This window comes from Mustela erminea, chromosome 18, assembly GCF_009829155.1.
Source record: "Mustela erminea isolate mMusErm1 chromosome 18, mMusErm1.Pri, whole genome shotgun sequence".
NCBI classification, from domain to species: domain Eukaryota; kingdom Metazoa; phylum Chordata; class Mammalia; order Carnivora; family Mustelidae; genus Mustela; species Mustela erminea.
The window spans coordinates 50984925-51003274 of NC_045631.1; the positions used below are offsets into that span (position 1 = coordinate 50984925).

General features: G+C 36.3%; 1 protein-coding gene across 6 annotated transcripts in view; it reads right to left on the reverse strand.

Annotated features, from left to right (window-relative positions):
* Positions 1-18350, reverse strand: part of ABCA6 (ATP binding cassette subfamily A member 6) — a 75159-nt gene that overhangs the window by 30675 nt on the left and 26134 nt on the right. For all 6 annotated transcript variants that reach the window (XR_004280689.1, XM_032321809.1, XM_032321812.1 and 3 more), the window contains 10 exons: positions 17938-18123; positions 13715-13862; positions 11416-11578; positions 9311-9369; positions 5506-5616; positions 4944-5119; positions 4621-4740; positions 4242-4380; positions 3374-3464; positions 2128-2267 (listed from right to left, as the gene is read on the reverse strand). Coding sequence is in view for 5 of the 6 variants with exons in the window: in XM_032321809.1 (XP_032177700.1) it covers positions 2128-2267; positions 3374-3464; positions 4242-4380; positions 4621-4740; positions 4944-5119; positions 5506-5616; positions 9311-9369; positions 11416-11578; positions 13715-13862; positions 17938-18123 (1333 nt within the window). In the remaining variant the exon portion in view is untranslated. The remainder of the gene's footprint in view (positions 1-2127; positions 2268-3373; positions 3465-4241; positions 4381-4620; positions 4741-4943; positions 5120-5505; positions 5617-9310; positions 9370-11415; positions 11579-13714; positions 13863-17937; positions 18124-18350) is intronic.

The following is an 18350-nucleotide window of genomic DNA, read 5'->3' on the forward strand; positions in this document are numbered from 1 at the left end:
TCTTTAACCATTTAACATCTCCACTTTGAAGTCTAAAAGCATCTCAAAGCAAACGTTTCTAAAACAGAACACGAATTCCTCTTTCTCCGTCCTCCACCCAACTGTCTCTCTCATCATTTCATAACAAATGACACCATCTTCCACCTGGTGACTTGAGCCAAAATTCTAGAAGTCCCTCTGGATTTTTCATCCATCTTTCAGTGGGTGCCATGGTCGCACAATGATCTCATCTTTCACCTGTAAGTCTGAAATGGTCCTATGGCTGGTCTCCCAGCATCTACTCTTCTTCTTCTATATCCAGAGTGCGCTTTTATAGCCAGAAAATGAAAATGTGAGTCACATCACATCAATTCCCCATTTAATGACTTTCAGTGGTTTCTCAGTGCATTTAAGTTAAAACTGAACACCATACAGTGGCCTCTAAAGCTGTATGCTCGAACCTCTATCTACTCCTACAACCTTACCCATTCCCACTTGCCAGTCTCCTCCTGCACTCGCTACACTCCAGACTTCTCTTCCCCTCCCTCTGGTTGGAATGTTTTTGATCTTTTTCTTCTTTTGTACTCCTGGCGCTCTATATAAACCCCTAGCCTGACATTGGCTTTCTCTCTAAACCATGTGACCTTGATAAACAAGGATTATACATTCTGTATAAGGTATGCATTATAAAACACATATAATGTATGCATTATACAATCATAATATACCTTGGCTTATTGTGCGTGTCCACTTCTCCCCACCCAACAGAATGTAACCTCAGTGAGGGCAGGGACTCAGATGTCTTATTTAACTCAATATCACTAGTGTCTCAAGCATTGAGTTTTACATAATAGGTTCCCAATAAACATTGATTATTACCCTCTATTTCCGATAGGATGTAAGAATGCCACTGGACATGCAGAGGTCTAGGGTCAGCATAAAGAGACTGCCATAGACCAAAACATTAACACCAGGAATTCTGGTGGGACATGTTCTTATAGTGGTATCAACAAATAGTGCATTATTTTCCTTCCCCAAATGAAAAAAGAAGCCTAGTTGTAGCTCATTGGATAAAATAACACGGTATAGCCTATGGATTTGAGAACACCATCTTGCAGCTCCTGAAGGGCACAGAGAGCTGCCTTATTTGGGGGTCAGACTAAATCTGAATCCCTGAGTAGTTGCTTAATTAGATTGAATCATCCAAATGAGCCTCTTTTAAATCAGGGCTGCAGAGAGTTAAACCTTTAATAAACTCAATGTTTAGATAAAAAAGAACATTTTTATAACAAAAAGACAGATATATTTCCTCATTTGTGAGACAGGGAAGACTATAGCACCTACCTCCTAGAGTGGTTGTAAGACTAAATGAACTGATGTATAGGAAACTATTAGGAACAGTGCCTGACTCATAGCAAACATGGTACAAAGAGTTAGCTGTTATTAGAATTACTTATCAAACAAATCCTAGGTTGGGTCTGCTACTCAGCAAACTGGGAACCTATGGTGAATACTTTTGTAGAATAAATAAACTATGTTTTTTTTTTCTGCAAGATAAATATATACACAATTAAATTAAAATATAAAAGGGAACCTATAGCAGACACCTTGTGCTCCACACCCATCCCTTCCATACTCATACATACACAGTAAATCTGCTTATTAAGCCCTGCCTGAAGGCATTTTGTTCTGGGCTGTGAAGTATGCCAGGCTCGTGTTGAGCACAAGCCATGTGGGTTAGAAAATTAATGCTCCTGAGAGCATCTCTTAACCAATGAAGGGTGGAGAGTGTCCAGTAAATACCCCAGCTTTCTCACCGTTCTTGTGACATAACTCGGAGCCCCTTGCTCACTTACTCACTTATTTACTTCAACGGTATTACATCTCAATTTCGTATTGCAACCATCCGCTCGATAATGCAAACTCCTGTAGCCTCTTTCGCTTCTCACTCTCATGACCCCATTCCCTCCTGGTGTTTCTAGGTATCAGTTACCCCAAAAAGGTGCGCTAAAGTCCTCATTTCAAGTTCTGTTTTTTTAAGGAACCCAACCTAAGACAAAATCCAAATCCATTAAGTAATGAAAGCTGTAATAATGAGGTGAACACTTGCTCCCAAATTTCATGCCATTGTAATTGTATTTCAGTTACCTGGAAATTTATTTGTCCTTTCCATGGGCAAAGTATACACAAGCTTTTCTTTGTTTTCTGTTTTTAATTTAGCATCAGGGATGTAATGATTAATGAAGGATGTTATTTTTTCTGGATCACATACTTCATTTCTGTACAAACTAATATTTAAAAGAAAAGATCATTGATTTATATTTTCTCTACTGCTATTACAAAAGCAGGGCTTGTACTGCATACCTAACCTTTGAGTACTACTTTACCTGCCTTTAGGGAACAAACAAAATGAGTAAATAGCAACAACGACAGAAGTAATAATAATAATACCATCAGTTCCAAAAATCTTATGATCTATACAGAGGAGTTTGCATAAATTCAGAACAGCTACAAATATACAAACACATGCATGCTGGAAGGGAGACTGTCTTTCAAATAGGGAGATAAATAGAGCAAGGCAAGAACATTAGACAGAAGAAATTGCTTAGGGAAAGTAATCACACCAGATTGTATGGATATCAGGAATTAGTGACTAATAGGGAAGTTTGGCCTACATGCACGTTTTGTTTGGCTATAGGGTTTTTGGTTTGGGTTTTTTAAAGTATTTTTCACCTGCACACACTTTCTTATTAGCTACAGTGCTCTTAACTCTCTCCCACTTTTGATACTAGCCTCTGAAATTATTTGATTTTGTGCCCAATGCAAGAATGAAAATATGTTACAGAACTGTACAGATCAGCTGAGAGAGACGGACAGTGGGAAGAAAAGAAAGACTGAGGATGCACAGAGCAGGTACTTGGAAAAGTGGTCCATGAAGTAGCCTTGCTGGGATCTGTGAGCCTAGGCTTAGAACTTGGACATTCTGCTTGTCATTAACATTACAAAGATACAAGGAGGCAGGAAAAACATCTGGGAAACCCTAGCCAAGAGACTGGCAAAGATGAAGCATAAAGTCAACTGTCTCTCATAATTGTCTGACTTTTTGAAATTCCAATATTGAAAACATGGGGTGCCTGGGTGGCTCAGTTGGCTAAGCATCTGCCTTCTGCTCAGGTTGTGATCCTGGGGTCCTGGGATTGAGCCCTACATCCAGCTCCCTGATCAGTGAGAGCATGCTTCTACCTCTTCCCCTGCCTCTTACCAGCACCCACTTATGCAATTTCTCTCCCTCTCTTTCAAATAAACAAATAAAATCTTTAAAAAAAAGAAAGCATATATATGTACACACACACACACACACACACACACACACACACATCCCCAAAGTCTTTACCTTAAGTGATATCCAAGACCCCATCTTCTCTTCAAAAAGACAGAAGACCCTGCACACTTCAGTCTCCCATTGGACATGATCACTTTTCTATCTGATTAAAAAGAAGCAAGAAAGAAAAGTTGATGGTAGTCATTTCTTCACTCTCTAGAAAATACAGGTGAGGAGCCAATGCTCAGATTTCTAAAAGAGAAGTGCTCTATAGAAAATAAATGTATCTAGGAGCGCCTGGATGGTTCAGGGGGTTAAAACCTCTGCCTTCAGCTCAGGTCATGATCTCAGGGTCCTGGGATCGAGCCCCGCATCGGGCTCTCTGCTCAGCAGGGAGCCTGCTTCCCCTCCTCTCTCTGTCTGCCTCTCTGCCTACTTGTGATCTCTTTCTGTCAAATAAATAAATAAAATCTTTAAAAAAAAAAAAGGAAAAAAAAGAAAATAAATGTATCTAACGTACATTAAAAATTTTGAAACACACATCAAAATTGATGCATTTAAAATAAGCTTATGAGTTCCAGTCTATTTCTGTGCCCTCCAAAATTTCTTGAAAAAAACAAAAAACAAAACACAGAAATTACATTGCCACATCTTCCACTCCATATTCTAAAGAATAAGTGATTATTTTTCAACCGTATACTGATTTCAATGCTTAAATGAATTAAAAGCAAAAAAAAAAAAACCCTACAATTTTTTATTAATGGTCATAATCTAGCAAATGTACAGCCAGTGAGGAATTCTAGAGGGGGATTAGACTTGCCATTCCCCAGACTGCTTTGAAATGGAACACACAAAAAAGTCATGGGAGCACAGTGCTTATTTTAGTAATATACATTTCCCAATTTCCTTATTACAAAACTGAGATAAAACCAATAGTTACCAGCCAGGATGTCAGCTTCATCCATGAGATTGGTACTCAAGAGGATTACACGGCCTGCTTTGTGTTCCTTGAGGAAGCTCCACACTCGATGCCTTGAAAAGGGATCCAACCCAGCAGTTGGTTCGTCTAATAGCAAAATCTACAGAGGATGATAATGTATAAAATATAGCTCTCCCACATTGACTCTTCCCACAGGGCAGCATGGATAACAAATGGTAACTATCCAGCCATTTAGGTCCGATATACTTATATCCGTAGTTTTACAGCGGATTCTCTCTTGATGCATTGAAATGAAATCTCTACCACGTTTCAGGTTAAAAGAAGAGTTTGACGTTTTACTAAGCACTCTGTATTCCAAGGCATGCAGAATCTCACTTACTTGAGGATCTCCTAAAATGGCAATCCCAAAAGTCAGCTTTCTTTTCTGTCCTTCACTTAAATGTTTAGCAAGGTTATCCTCAATGTTTTGTATGTTCAATTCTAACAAAATTCTTTGTACCTACGCAAGAAAATACACAAAGCTTAAAATCCAAGGCGATTCATATGATACAATTTTAACTATTTTACACCAGGTAGTTACTCTAGGACCTCACTGACAAAGCTGTATTCATAACAGGGCAGGTAAATCACGAAGGCATATTCTGATTAGGTCATGATTTAACTTGGCAAATTTAGCTTGTTAATCTAAGCATGAGCATTTACCTCTTGTTCCACCTCCTGTGGCTGAATCCCTTTTATTTTAGCAAAGAGCCTGAGGTTTTCCTTCACAGTGAGTATGTCAAATTGAACATTGAATTGAGGACAAACACCAGTTATCTTTCTGATTTCCTCCAAGTCTTGCATTTCAGAGAGATTTTTATTATAGATGGTAACTGATCCTAAAAATAGAAGTTGGAAATAATTTAACATGGGCAAGATAATACATTTTATTAATGCTTAAAGATCTTATTCAGGAAAATATTGACATATATTCACAAAAATGTAAAATAATGACTTCACAATTTATTAACAACTATGAATAAATCTTAACATATCTATGTTCAGGGTAGCATATATTTTCTCTGGAATATCACATAGCAATGGGATAAGGCTAATGATTTTTATAAAAATTTGTGAAATATAAAGTACAGTCAAAATCCTATAGTCTGGTAAACGATGTTAGATAAGGAAACATTATTTTCTCTTAAGCACTTTCACCTTAAAATAAGAAAGGCAACACATGACCTCTAGACATCTTGCCTTTGAGAAATTTCTTTTTGCTCACCTTCTGTTGGAACAGACAACCCATTAAGGATGTTTAGCAATGAAGATTTGCCAGCTCCACTATGACCCAGAATTGCTGTGATTTGACCTTCATATATGTCAAAGAACAAGTCTGTTTTTAAAATAAAATATTAACATCATAAATAAGAAGGCATTAGAAAGAGCTGTTTCCAAAAGCAGAACAAAAAATTTATTTAGCTGTGTATTCTCAAACTTAAAACATAAAATATCCAATATTTTGCCGGCTGCTAAAATAATAGTTATTGTAGAATATTTCTGAAATAAATATAACCACTTATGAAGATAAACTTAACTATAATTCCAAGTATTAACATTGTAACACACTTACTTCCACTGCATATAGGTGTGCATATATGAACATGTAAATAAACATTTTTATCATACTCTATTTTTTCCTAGCTTACATTTTCTTTTTTTTTTTAAAGATTTATTTATTTATTTATTTGACAGACAGAGATCACCAGTAGGCAGAGAGGCAGGCAGAGAGAGAGGGGCAGCAGGCTTTCTGCAGAGCAGACAGCCGGATACAGGGCTTGATCCCAGGACCCTGAGATCATGACCTGAGCTGAAGGCAGAAGGTTTAACCCACTGAGCCACCCAGGCGTCCCTCCTAGCTTACATTTTCAAATGTTAAATGATGAACATTTTTCATGGCATTAACTACCTTTTAAAATATATTCACCAAAAATGTATATTTTCACCTGTTATAAATGTTCTATTCTTCTATTACAAACATTTTGCCTTTACAGGTCAGTAGAAAAAAATTGTTTGTCTAAGGATCCCTTATTATTTTTTGTTTTGTTTACCATCAAGTGAAAACCAAACTCTGTTATGAAAAGTTGTTGGATGAAATTCTTAAGAATTTTATAATACATTATATCTGAGATATCAGGTTCCTTCAGTTAAATTATGTGACCTATTTTCAAACATTATTGAAATTAATTAACTGGGATGAATTCCAGTTCATCCATTTTCTAACTGGATGATCTTGGAAAAACTAAACACTGCAAAGTTCACTTTACTCAGTTATTAAAGTGCTGGTAATAATAATCACATTTAAAGAGAAAATTTTTCCTATTGTAATCTAATCCATTAAAAGTCTCACTTATACTTTGACTAAAAGATTCTTCAAAAATTTAGAAAAATAAGCTCAAATAATTATGAAAAGTTAAAGAATAGCAAGATATTACTCTTGACTACATGGTATTAAAATATGTCAGAGAAGGGAGAGCCTGGATGACTCAATTGGTTGGACATCTGCCTTCGGCTGAGGTCATGATCCTATGGACCTGGGATCAAGCCTGGAGTTGGGCTCCCTGCTCAGTGGGGAGTCTGCTTCTCCCTTTCCCTCTGACCCCCTTCTCACTTACTTACTCTCTCTCTCTCGAATACATAAAATCTTTAAAAAAATTTTGGAGAATTATTATAATTAAAATAACATGTTAGTAATACAGTAACCAGTGGAATAAATATCATAATTAAAATAATGTTACTACTCCAGAATACACTGAGTGATGGAAGGCAAAAGAAGCCCAAGACAGAGCAAAGTAGACATAAAAAATAAGGATAAATGAAATAGTCTTTTAAACTCATCAAAAAGATGAATTAATTAACAAATTATATTGGGATAACTAAATAAACACATCAATAAATTTTATATTTAATGTTTTTAAATGGAAAAAAAATGGTGTTTTCCAGGATGAGAGAAAACTGATGATATTTATCTTGGAACTGATCTATATTAATCAGAAAAAAATAAATATAACCCTCAGTTTCTTCATCTGCAAAATGGGAGAGATACTATGTATCTCATAGGATTAAATGAAAAAAAAATCACTTATCATAGTTGCCAGAACACACTAAGTACTCAATAAACTTAAAGTGTTTGTTGGTATTATTATTGTCATTATTTTTAATTATTGCTATTCTCACAAGTATATAAATTTTTGTAAGCTTGAAGGAAAATGATTTGAAATATGAATAAGGAGGTTAAAAATACAGTCCTTTTGAGTAATCTGCTCTTAGAGATTTATATTCAGAAATTATGGTATTTCCAAAGATTGAACAAGAAGACTCATTATAGAATTTTTTATGATAATGAATAGCTGGAAACAAGCCAAATTGTGTACATGACTATAAGTCAATCAAGGTAGTCATACAACAGAATCCGGTCAGCGGCTGAAAGATAGGCTGTAGGTAAGGACTTCGAAGTGTGTTCCCAAAGGTGTTCCAAAGCTGCTACAGGAACTAGCTGCATGGGGAGAAGGTGGGGAGAGTATAGCTCCCCCCTTACTTCCCAAAGAGCAAATGTAACTGGTGATTTCATATGGTTTTCCATGCACTGATATTCATTGGTTTTCTTTCTTTTTTTTTTTTTTAAGATTTTATTTATTGATTTGACAGAGATCACAAGCAGGCAGAGAGGCAGGCAGAGAGAGGGGGAAGCAGGCTCCCGCCGAGCAGGGAGACTGATGCAGGGCTTGATCCCAGGACACTGAGATCATGACCTGAGCTGAAGGCAGAGGCTTAACCCACTGAGCCACCCAGGTGCCCCCATTGGTTTTCACTTTAAAAAATTTTTGGGGGCGCCTGGGTGGCTCAGTGGGTTGAGCCGCTGCCTTCGGCTCAGGTCATGATCTCAGGGTCCTGGGATCGAGTCCCACATCGGGCTCTCTGCTCAGCAGGGAGCCTGCTTCTCTCTCTCTCTCTGCCTGCCTCTCTGTCTACTTGTGATCTCTCTCTGTCAAATAAATAAATAAAATCTTTAAAAAATAAAAAATAAAAAATAAAAAATAAAAGGAGCTTTGGAGGCAAAGCTCTTATTAAAAAATTTTTGGAAGATGTCTAGACGTAAAAAGTAGTTCATGGTTATTGATGAGTACAGAAGTAGTGCATCATGTGCTCTGGAAATTGAAATGACAAATTTAAAGAATATTTCAATATATCCTTGGCTAAAATTAAAGAAAGAAACCACAGATCTAGATGGCATTGGAGGGGACAAACCTGAGATGAGAATCAATTTGCTGACAAGGGTACAGGAAACTCTCAAAGTGAGAAATGATCTCAGAGGACTATATAAGGTCTGAGTTAAGGGGCACTCTCTTCCAGAAAGTAAATGTGTGGTACATGCATCAGATGGAGAACTCTCAACCTTAGGGGAGTTCCATAGCTCTTCTTTTGTAACTTTTAAGGCTTCCATCTCTTGTAAAATTCAATTACATTCTCCCTAAAAACTATTATTAATAAAAGCAAGCTGTCCTCTATGAAATGTAGCCACTAACTTGGAGGCTTACTTAAATGTTTACTATAGAAAACTGTATTTGTTAGAATTTACTATCAGATACATTGGCTGATCCAAAATTATAACTTTGTTTCCCCTGGGGATAGTGACTTAAGAAATATAATTCACGGTCTATGGTATTACTCATCTCTTCTAGTTAATCTCACCAGTACATAAACTATGTAGATTCCCTGGGTGGTATAAAAAATTATCAATTTTAAGGCTAAACATTCTTTCCTCATAGTGCAAATAAAACACAATATGGTTTTTAGCAAACTCATCTTCAAAAACCAAGTGAAGTCACACTTTTCATTGTGTCACCCCATTCTTGGAAATTGATAGATGCATGAAACATCTAGAAGGATTTATAGCCAGATCTCAATCATTAATCTCCAAGGGGCAGAGTTAGATTGTTTGGATTGTTTTCTTTTTCTGTTTTCACATGGAACTTCCTCCATTTTTTGTAATAAAGAAGTCAATGAAACAATGAAATGTCTGTCTTTACCTTTCAATGCTTCCATTTTCCCAGACTTGCTGGTATATTCTTTTTTAACATTTCTGATTCTGAAACGAGAGAAGTGGTGTTTACTCAGCTAACACAGAAATAAGTAGGGATCAGGAACAAACCCAGTTAAAGTGACAGATACATCAACGTCTTTATGTGAAATAAGGGAGGGCATATCTAGTCTACTCAGAGAGACAAAGATTATTTTTGATTAATCGTTTCCCCTCAGAGAGAAAATAAAAGAGTCTCTTTGAAATGTTTGATTAAATGATTAGTGTTTTGCTTAGAGAAGGAGAACATTTTGGAATTATTCTTACTTTCTTCCTCTAGCCTTAGAATATTTTATGTGTTTTAGTCTGTGCAAGATCAGTTCATTTGTCAGTACTCTTTAACCATCCCCTCCCACGCTCTCCCATTCCCTCCAAACTTGCTCATTAATCAGACCCTCTGTCACCTGCATTTTCTATAGTTCCCTCTCTGATAGCTTCTCTTTGGCTTAGAACTCTGCTTTGGATACAATCAGATTTCACTCCTCCCCTTATTGTAAAACATTTTACAAAATAAGACAAAATAAATTTGCCATATCTACCTTCTCACTTCTCACTTTTTCCTCAGTCACTGGCTTCTGAGTCCATTACTGTAGTGAGGCAACATTGCAACAAAGACTTTTTTTTCTACCCTTACTTACGGAATAATGAGTTGCTATTGGTGACACTGTCCTTGTTAAAAGTGTCTACATTCAAGTTACCTGCATTCAAGTTCACATTGAACTTACTGGTTTCCTTCCTACCTTCTATCTTTCTAAATGTCTCTTCTTCTTCTTCTTCTTGTTATTTTCAACTAGCCAGCTTATAGTACAGCATAAGTTTTTGTCAGAGTGTTCAATGATTCATTAGTTGCATAAAACACCCAGTGCTCATCCCAGTGCTCATCTCTGTTTCCTTGGAAGATCCTCTTCATTTGCCAAATACATCATCTTGGTCTTCCACAGGGTTCTCCATGTACATTCTGGTCTTCTCAACTCTAGATCCTCTTGAGGAGTTATCTTACTGATTCTTGTGGTTTTAACACCAACCTAAAGTTGACCCTATTCTTTTCCCTGAGCATTAGGCTCCCACATCTAAAGGTTTCATCTGAACATCACACGAGTGTGTTCTCTAAATGAGTGATTACCAAACTTGAATGCATATTAGAATCCCAAAGGAAACTAATGCAGGACAAGGGAGGAACCAGGTTTGACAGATGAGAAATGTCATCACTACATAAGATCAGTGCATCTTCAAATTCAGGGGGAAACAGAATTGAGTCACCCTTTTCTCTGAGCATGAATCAAAATGAAGATAAGGAAATTTATTCAACCAGGATGCTGGCAGTGGTGGGGGATGGGTAACCAAAGAGTCAGGAAATACGAAAGAGAAAGACTTGACAGGGTGTTTTATCTCTGCCTTCCTTTGAACAGGGAGACACCCATTAAATGGGGGTTTTAGGCTTTATTTTAATAAAGAAACTTCCATTAGAACCACCAGTTGTTTTTGGATTTCAGAGATGAAGATAGCCGATAGCCATTTGTTTGGGGCAGACATCCTGCCTATGTTCTGGGAATATTGCATGAATGAGCTAAAGTTACAGGAATGGATAGTTGTGCAAACAAATGTCCAGAGAAGGAAAAATTGGAAGGGGGCTAATAGGTGAGAGGGAGCCAGTTGTGAATAAAAGATAGATATTTTTACATAGGCAAAATAATGATTGTGGGTAGAATTCTTCATGAGTTCCTCTATACTGCCAGATGTGTCTAGCTAACAGCTGGCTAGGCAAAGAGGAAGTTCTCATTGTTATAAAGGGGGGAGCACCTGTGGAAAGGAGAATCAACACAGAAATAAGGAGGAAGACAAAACGGAGGGTGATGTCATAACATTATACGGAGCGAAGCAAAAATAATTTTTCTTTTAGGAGCAATCAGGAGACATTGGTGGTCACATGGAAGAGTTCAAAGTAACATGCACAAAGGCAAGTTTGTTCTTCAATATTTTGCCCAGGCTCAGCCAGTTGCTCTTGGTCAATAATTCATTTGCCTTACACCCATATGTGGCTGTAAGTGTGATTACCTGATAGCTTCTTTTCCTTGGAATTCTGGAGCTACCGGTTCAAAACAGTCCTGAGACGGAGGCTCAGGCTCTATTTCTTTCTCAATGACAGTATTAGTCCTCTGGTGTTGGAAGCAAGATGAGTTCAGGAAAAATAATGGAGAATAATGGCGCTCATCCCCATCTAATCAGTCAAAAGGCAATAAAACATTGGATCAGTCACATTAGAACAATGAGTAAAGAAGACTTATTCAGAACCGTACAGAGTATCTGACTTTTAAGCATCATAGAGAAAGTCTTTTCTTCCTTACTTCCTATTATTGAAAAGAAAACTTGTCGTGAAGTGAACAACGAAAATTCAAAGGAAATAACCTATTACCACAAAAGTTAAACAGTATAATAGAACTTTCAAGAAAGTATATAGAAGCCAAAGTTCTGAAAAAATGTAATAAAAAGGTATTTAGAATGAGTGAAGCCAAATATTTGGGGGGAGAGTCCTTACACAGCACATAAAAACAACTAAAACATGTTTGTGAACTTAAATCACTTTGACCACAGAGGTGCATGGTTGGGTCTTGATTTGGGCTCCGCTCATGATCTCAGGGTGGTGACATCCAGTCCCTCATCAGCCTCTGCCCTGAGCATGAAGCCTGCTTAAGATTTTATCTTGACCGTTGCCTCACTCATGGTGTTTTCTCTCAAAGAAAAAAAAAAAAAAGGAAAAGAAAAGAAAAGAAAAAAAGAAATCACAAAGCATTAGAGACTGTGGATTCTGAGAAGCAAACTGAGGGTTTTGGAGGGGAGAAGAGTTGGGGGCTTGGGTGTGCCTGGTGGTGGGTATTAAGGAGGGCACGCATTGCGTGGAGCACTGGGCGTGGTGCATAAACAATGAATCTTGGAACAATGAAAAAAATCAAATTAAATTTTAAAAATTAAAAAAAAATCACTTGATCACAACAATAGGGTTGAATATCATACTGAAATTCCCATGGTATGTGAGTGCAAAGTACAGGGAGAAATTGTATCTGTTCAGGATAAATATATTTGCATTTTCCAAATTTGAAACAATGAAGTGGGGTTCGTCACTAAGGACTTTACCAGAAGTCACAGAAAGATAAGGATATATAAAATAATTGCATAGAAACATATAAGACAGCTTTAACTACAAAGTGGAAAGAACATAAAAAATAAGATAAATAAATAAAATTTGCAAGGAAAAACGGCATTCTGATTCTAGCATGTGTAAAGAAATTCTGGACTTGGGAAATTTTTGTTTGTGAGATAGAGAAAATTTAACTGAGTAATGTAGTTTTGTAAATATGAACAACATATTTAAAAAAGTTTCAGAATAATGCTGAAAATGTTCTAATTTTTATGTTGTTATTTCCTTAAAGGATGGACATCTCCCCTTCTGAAATGGTCCTCCCAAGGGGAATCATTAAGAACCTGATTATTTCACATCTGAGGCCCTTCCTAGCTATTTAGTTTACAATCGGCCCCACGTTCTTGTCAGAACTATTTTTTTTTTTTAGATTTATTAATTTATCAGAGAGATAGAGCACAGGAGGGGGCAAGAACAGAGGAAAAGAATCTTCAGCAGACTCCCCACTGAGCAGGGAGCCTGACACCAGGCTGGATCCCACAACTCTGAGATCAAGACCTGAACTGAAACCAAGAGTCAGACACACAACTGACTGAGCCACCCAAGTGCCCCAAGAACTATTTAGTAAGAAACACTTTCACGGCACAATGGCTCTACATTAGCCAAAGCCATGTTAAGAACTAATTTATTTCAGCCTGTTCTAAAAAAAAGCCTTAAATATCTTTCTTTAAAAACATGTTCTGGGATTCTTGAAAAAAAATTAATATTATTTAATTACTGTGTATTTGTAATGTATATTATTAAAACCAGAAGAATAATTGTTTTTTTTTGTTTTTTTTAAAGATTTTTATTTATTTAAAAATAGATAGACAGAGAGAGAGATCACAAGTAGGCAGAGAGGCAGGCAGAGAGAGAGAGGGGGAAGCAGGCTCCCCGCTGAGCAGAGAGCCTGATGTGAGGCTTGATCCCAGACCCTGAGATCATGACCTGAGCTGAAGGCAGAGGCTTAAACCACTGAGCCACCCAGGCGCCCCAGAATAATTGTTTTTACATTTAAATTCAAACCATTAAAACTCTGAAGGAGAAATTAAGAACTCATTCAGCTTGTGATGGGAAAAATTTGTTATTATTTCTTAATATACATTTATATAACCTTCAGTAAAAATATACAGTGTGATCAGTATGTGCAGAGGTCAGAGAAAAGACACCTTTACTTACAGGGTAAGATTTTGTCAAAGTATAATGCCAGTGCCAAGTAGAAAAGTGCATCAAAAGCCAAAACGGAAAAAGTTGCGATCATTACATATGAGTCTCCTGAAGGGTCAGGAAAAATTATACCATTCATAGTATTATCCAAGTAGATAATCTAAAATTTGGACAAAAATAGTAATAATAAGTATTTAAGATAAATATATAATATAATATAATAATTTGGCATAGCAGCAAGAATTATCATTTTATTAAGTAGCTTTTTTGAGAAGCCCTTATAATGAAGTTATTGGTGTAACTATTTCTATATGACAGCAATCCAAGGATTATTAGAATGAAGTGCCAACTTAATACCAACTTAAAAAATGCAATATTCTAAGAATAGGAATATTTTTTAAAGATTTTATTTATTTATTACAGAGAGAGAGCACAAGCAAGAGGAAGGGAACACAGAGGGAGAAGTAGACTCCCCACTGAGGAGGGAGCCCAACACGAGGCTTGATCCCAGGACCCTGGGAATCATGACCTGAGCTGAAGACAGATACTTAAGGGACTGAGCAACCCAGGTGCCACTAAGAATAGGAATTTAAATTAAATTAAATGATAATCATAAAGTCATTGCAATATTGCAAAATATCTATGCAGCAAAAAATAGTCATTTTAGAAAGAATATGAAGAGTTATTTGAAGCAACTTAGTAGGATAATGATAAGAAAATTTCTTTTTCTAGCTATTACTGCAAATAAAGGTATGTTTATTATTCTGTCATGTAACCATAGGCGTTGCACTCTAGGTATTATTCTAAGGCTTTTTGTAATACTTCATTTAATCCTCATCATAACCCCCTGGGGGAAATCTTATTATTTTTATGTGCATTTTACATATGGTGGAAGTGAAGCAAATAGAAATTGAGTAGCTTAAACAACGAAAGTCAAAATTACATAGTAAGGAGCAGCAAAGGTGAACTCAGAACAAAGGAAGTCCAGCTCTCAAGCTTGGTTCCTTGCACTAGACAATATACAACCCTATTTATGTTAAAATCTTAACATTCAATGACAAATTTGAGTTTATTCTGGGAACACAAGTCTGGGTTGGAATTTTAAGATCAATCTATGGAATTCAACATAAAACAGATTGAAGGAGACACTAATGTGGCTAATCATTGAACATGCACAAAAATCATTTGACACAATTTAGTATCCACTTATAATGAAGAAAGTCTCTTCACAAACTAAGAAAATAAGCAATCTTCTTTAACCTGGTAAAACAGATGTACAAAGACCAACATCAAAAATCATGCTTATTATGAAACGTTAAAAGCATTTCCTTTGCTTTCATTTCTATTCAACATTGCACTAAAGGTCCCAGTCTCCACAATAAGACCAAGAAAAAAAAAAAAAAAGTAATTGGCATAAGAACTGCAAAAAGGAAAAAACCATCATTATTTGTTGACATCATGACTATATGTAAGAAAATCCCCAAATAAAGCTCAGAAAAATACTAGTTTTAATAAAAGAATATAGCAAGAATGCTGGATACAGTGATTTCTGGTTGCATCTCTACATTAACAACAAACATTTAAAAATAATAATTTAAACACATACTATTTATAGTGGCATCAAAAGTATCAGAAGCTTTGGAATATATAAAAAATGTATAAGGCTCAATACTTAAAATGAAAACAATTACTAAGTGAAGATGAATGTGAAGCTATCTTATGTCCGTGATCAAAAAGAAGTGTCAGGGTGCCAGGGTGACCCAGTCAGTTAAATGCCCAGCTCTTGATTTCAGCTCAGGTCATGATCTCAGTCATGGGATCCACTCCTGAGATCCATTCCATGCTCAGTGGGGAGTCTGCATGAGATTCTCTCTCTCCCGGTGCCCCTTCCTGCTGCAAATGCTCTCTTCCTTTCTCTCTCACGTTCTCTCTTTCTCTTAAATAGAAAACTAAATTTCTTTAAAAAGTGTCAATTTCCCTCAAATTGATTGAAAAATTCAACTGTACCAAAAAGTCAACAGCTTTGTGCACCCATACATAGGTGCGTGTATAACTTGGTAAGTTAATTCTAAAATTTACATCATTCAAAGAGCCTAGAATAGAAAAGACTCTCTTGGAAAAGAAAATCAAGTAGAAAAATTATTACCACCAGATATCCAGACAAATCAGTAAAAGCAATTAAGACAAGGTGGGAACAGAGCAAGGACAGACAGGTCGATACATGATCGGTTGAGCTGTGACAAAGGAAATACTGCAATCCATTCAGGGAAAGGATGTCTTTTCAATAAATGAAACAGAAGAAATTGGATATGCATGTAGAAAAATTAATATTCTTTCTACCTATAGATACACAAAAGTTATTTTGAAATAGATTTTGTATCTGAATATAAAGGCCGAATCAACTGAGTTTTCATATAAAAATGGGGGAATATCTTTATAATCTTGGGGAATGCAATGATTTCTTAAAGGTACAAAAGCACTCTACAGGGGCGCCTGGGTGGCTCAGTGGGTTAAGCTGCTGCCTTCGGCTCGGGTCATGATCTCAGGGTCCTGGGATCGAGTCCCGCATAGGGCTCTCTGCTCAGTGGGGAGGCTGCTTCCCTCTCTCTCTCTCTCTGCCTACCTCTCCGTCTACTTGTGATCTCTGTCAAGTAAACAAATAAAATCTTTAAAAAAAAAAAAAAAAGCACTCTACAGAGAAGAAAACTTGACAAACCAGACTTTATCAAAATTAAGAAACTTGTTCATTAAAACACCATTAAAAGAGTAAAAATGTCAGCAATGAGTAACCGAAAAATGTTTCATATGTAGTATATATAAGAAATTCTTACGAAGTAATGAAGAAAAGATTAAAAAAAAGTTAGGTAAAAAAATGAGGGGAAAAGGGAACCTGGATGCCTTAGCTGCTGAAGTATCTGCTTTTGGTTCAGGTTTCCATCCCTGCGTCCTGGGGTTGAGTTCAGCAGGGAGTCTGCTTCTCCCTCTGCCCCTCCCCCCACCCATGTTCTTACTCTTGCTCTTTCTTTCAAGTGAATAAATACAAAATCTTTTTTTTTAAATGGGGGCAAGACCTGGATAGGCACTTTATAAAAGAGAAAACCCCCCCAAAGACCTCTACACATATGAAAGAGAATTAAATTTCATAAAAAAATCAGGAAAATGCAAATTAATACCACACAGTTTATTTCCGCAGATCTACCAGAAAGGCTAAAATTTGGACAACTGACAATACCAAATGCCAGTAAACATGTGTAACTCTGAACTCTTGGTGCAAAAGTAAATTGATGCAATCACTTTGGAAAACTATTTGGCAGTAGCTATGATGATTAAGATACACATATCCTAAGTCCTGCTATTCAACTCCTACATAGATACCAAAGAGAACGGAATGCCCATATTCACTAGGAAACATGTGTAGGAATTTTTTTTTTGCAGAACTAATATTAGTCAAAAACTGGAAAATATTTTTGTTCATCAATAAGAAAATTGATAGCACAGTCACACAGCTGAATACTACATGACACTCTATTACAGCAACACTCCAACTGTGGGTAAGATCAGAAAACACAATGTTGAATGGGAAAAAAGCCAGATCTAAAAAAAAAAAAAGAAAAGAAAAAAAAAAACAACACAAAACACTTCATAGAGTAGCACTTATATAAAGTTGAAAACAGGCAACACTAAAAAATTATACTCAAAACACATATTAGGCGATAAATGGAAAGGCAAGAAGTGATGATCACAACACTTTTATCTTTAAGAGGAAGGAGTGTTTGGAGACTTGACATTGTGGCATCCTCTACTTCTTGATCTGGTTCATGATTATTTTGATATACTTAATAATTATTTGTTAAGCTCTTGATAGTCCTGAAAACTTTTCAGATTTTAGGTTTCAAACAGAGGTTTACACAACAATTTTTAATAAACTAGAGAATGCCTTTGTTATGTAAAGTACAAGGAAAGGGAAACAGTTGCATATGAAATATAAGAGGAGAATACTTCAAAATGAAAATACACCCAAGACGTGAAAATCTGTCTTAGTCAAGATGTTTTAATCAAGTTTCCTTGTATGATGATGATTTTTTCAATAATGCAATGATAACATTTTCAAATCTAGCTTTAGGGGGAAAAACTGTTTAGAATAAATGCTCTTATTTTGAAAATGTTTGACTGTGAAGAGTCATGAAATAGCAAATTCTTTTGAAATTTCAGTAATAAACAAATTATGTTCTTACCTTGCTCATTCCAGCAGTAAAGGCAAAAGGGCTACAAAAACTCAAAATCCACTCCAGAGAGGAAGGAAGTTGTCTATAATACACAGTGAATCCCACACCCCCACAAAAGATATTGAGGAGAAACATAACCAAATTGGTGAGGAGAGTTTTCTTTAACAACACGCTCATCAGGAACGTTAGAGCAATCTGAAAGAGAGAGAAGATAATCTGGTTGTTCAACAGATTTAGTTCACCGAGAATTGGCAGCGCAAAAAAACCTAGATTTTTACATCATAAGTATTTATCAGTGAGACAGTGATGAAAATATTTATGTATAACAATGATCAGCTCTTGCCCCAACACTTTTGTAAAGAGAATCCTTTTTTGCACCTCCTCAGCTACTGGGCTTTTGTTGTTAAAGAAAGGGCAGGGGA